This window comes from Mandrillus leucophaeus, unplaced genomic scaffold (genome assembly GCF_000951045.1).
Source record: "Mandrillus leucophaeus isolate KB7577 unplaced genomic scaffold, Mleu.le_1.0 Scaffold1402, whole genome shotgun sequence".
Classification (NCBI taxonomy): domain Eukaryota; kingdom Metazoa; phylum Chordata; class Mammalia; order Primates; family Cercopithecidae; genus Mandrillus; species Mandrillus leucophaeus.
Genome location: NW_012101369.1, coordinates 9,237 through 11,132, shown reverse-complemented (window position 1 = coordinate 11,132; position 1,896 = coordinate 9,237). Strand labels below are relative to the sequence as shown.

The window sequence follows — 1,896 nt, the reverse complement described above, 5'->3', positions numbered from 1 at the left end:
GGCGCCTGTAGTCCCAGCTACTGGGGAGGCTGAGACAGGAGAATGGCGTGAACCTGGGAGGCGGAGCTTGCAGTGAGCTGAGATCACGCCACTGCACTCCAGCTTGGGCGACAGAGCAAGATTCCATCCCAAAGACAACAACCACAACCACAAAAAACAAAACAAAAAAAAAGAAGCCACCTGCACAGATTGGCTTCAGAACAGCCCCCGACCAGCACTTGTTCTGGGCCCAGTTCAACAGCAGCATCTACTACACACTTCCAGTGACAAGAGAAACCACAGAAAGAAAAATCAACAAACTGCCCACAAAAGCTCTATCCTGGCAGGAATCCCTGGATGGAGTCAGGTTCCCTGGCAGGGACACCGCCCGCCATCATCTGGCCTGAGCTGACGGCACACGCTGCCTTGGGGGCAGGAGACGCAGCCTCGTCAGCAGCAGGGAGGAGTCCAATCAACGTGGGGCTCCGGTGCCTTCTCAGGAGAGAAAGTAACACCCACAAAGGGTGTGCACATGCCAGCTGCCGGCTCCGCTCTTCACAGAGACCATCTCCAGAGCCCCAGGACACAGGCTTTGAGCTACTATGGTTCTCACCCTGCAGATGAGGGAAGCCTGGACCACAGAGTGACTGCCCAATGCATCCAAAATCACACACTGGAAAAAGGCAGGAGTGAGGGCTCAACCCCAACATCCCTTCTGGGATGGGAACTCGCCCACCACAGTATCCCTCCCCCATGGGGGTCCAAGGGCAGAGGCAACCCAGCCTGAGAAAAGGCCTGAAAAATGTCCCTGGTTCCTTATCCACTCTCACCAAAAGCCTGAGCCAGGAGCAGGAAAGCTGCTGAGAGGAGGGGCCCCAAGGAGGGAGACAGCAGCACCTCCGAGGGAGGGGCCGGAGACCCCAGGAGCCCCTGCCGGCGGAAGGCACCTCCGAGAGAGGGGCCGGAGACCCCAGGAGCCCCTGCCGGCGGAAGGCACCTCCGAGGGAGGGGCCAGAGACCCCAGGAGCCCCTGCCGATGGAAGGCACCTCCGAGGGAGGCTCACCTTTCCGAAGAACCCGCTTCTTTGCGCGAATGTCTGTTTCCAGCTCTGCTGCTCTGATGTAAATCCTGACAGACTGTGGGAGATGACGGACAGCTTGGGCTACCACGGCCTTGGCTGTGTCCCCAGGCTGCAACCTGGCTGCTTCCAGCCAGACATCTTCACTCTGCGAGGCAAGAGATAAGATCAATAAGGCTCAGGGCAAGCTGGAAGCCACAACAGGGCAGCAGGCACAGATCTCTAGAGCAGATCCTCGGGCCCCAGATTTTACAAAAGCCAGTCAGCTCAGCCTCTAACACACCTGCACCAGCAGTCACCCCCTTATAACACTCGCGGACATGGCTACCATATGTCTGAATGAAGAACACAAAATGGCTGGGTGCAGCGGCTCACGCCTGTAATCCCAGGACTTTGGGAGGCCAAGGCAGGTGGATCATGAGGTCAGGAGTTTGAGACCAGCCTGGCCAACAAGGCAAAACCCTGTCTCTACTGAAAATACAAAAATTAGCCAGGTGTGGTGGCACGTGCCTGCAATCCCAGGTACTCAGGTGGCTGAGGCAGGAGAATCGCTTTAACCTGGGAGGCAGAGGCTGCAGTGAGCCAAGATCATGCCATTGCACTCCAGCCTGGGCAACAGAGCGAGACTTAAAAAAAAAAAGGACACATAAAACACCACTTGGTGAAAAGAGCACGACTTGCCTGCAGGATAACTCCACGGACAAAGCGGAGACTGTGCAACTGCTTGGGTAGTTCTTTCTTGCTGTTGTTTTTTGAGACGATGTCTCACCCTGTCCCCCAGGCTGGAGTGCAGTGGCATAATCTCAGCTCACTGCAACCTCCACCTCCACCTCCCGAT

At 56.6% G+C, this 1,896-nt stretch overlaps 1 protein-coding gene across 1 annotated transcript in view; it reads right to left on the bottom strand.

Annotated features, from left to right (window-relative positions):
- LOC105535022 (pre-mRNA-processing factor 6) overlaps window positions 1–1,896 on the bottom strand; it is a gene marked incomplete at its 5' end in the record, with an annotated part of 44,773 nt that overhangs the window by 33,798 nt on the left and 9,079 nt on the right. Inside the window, one exon of the mRNA XM_011973976.1 lies at window positions 1,044–1,206. Within this exon, the coding sequence (XP_011829366.1) occupies window positions 1,044–1,206 (163 nt within the window). The remainder of the gene's footprint in view (window positions 1–1,043; window positions 1,207–1,896) is intronic.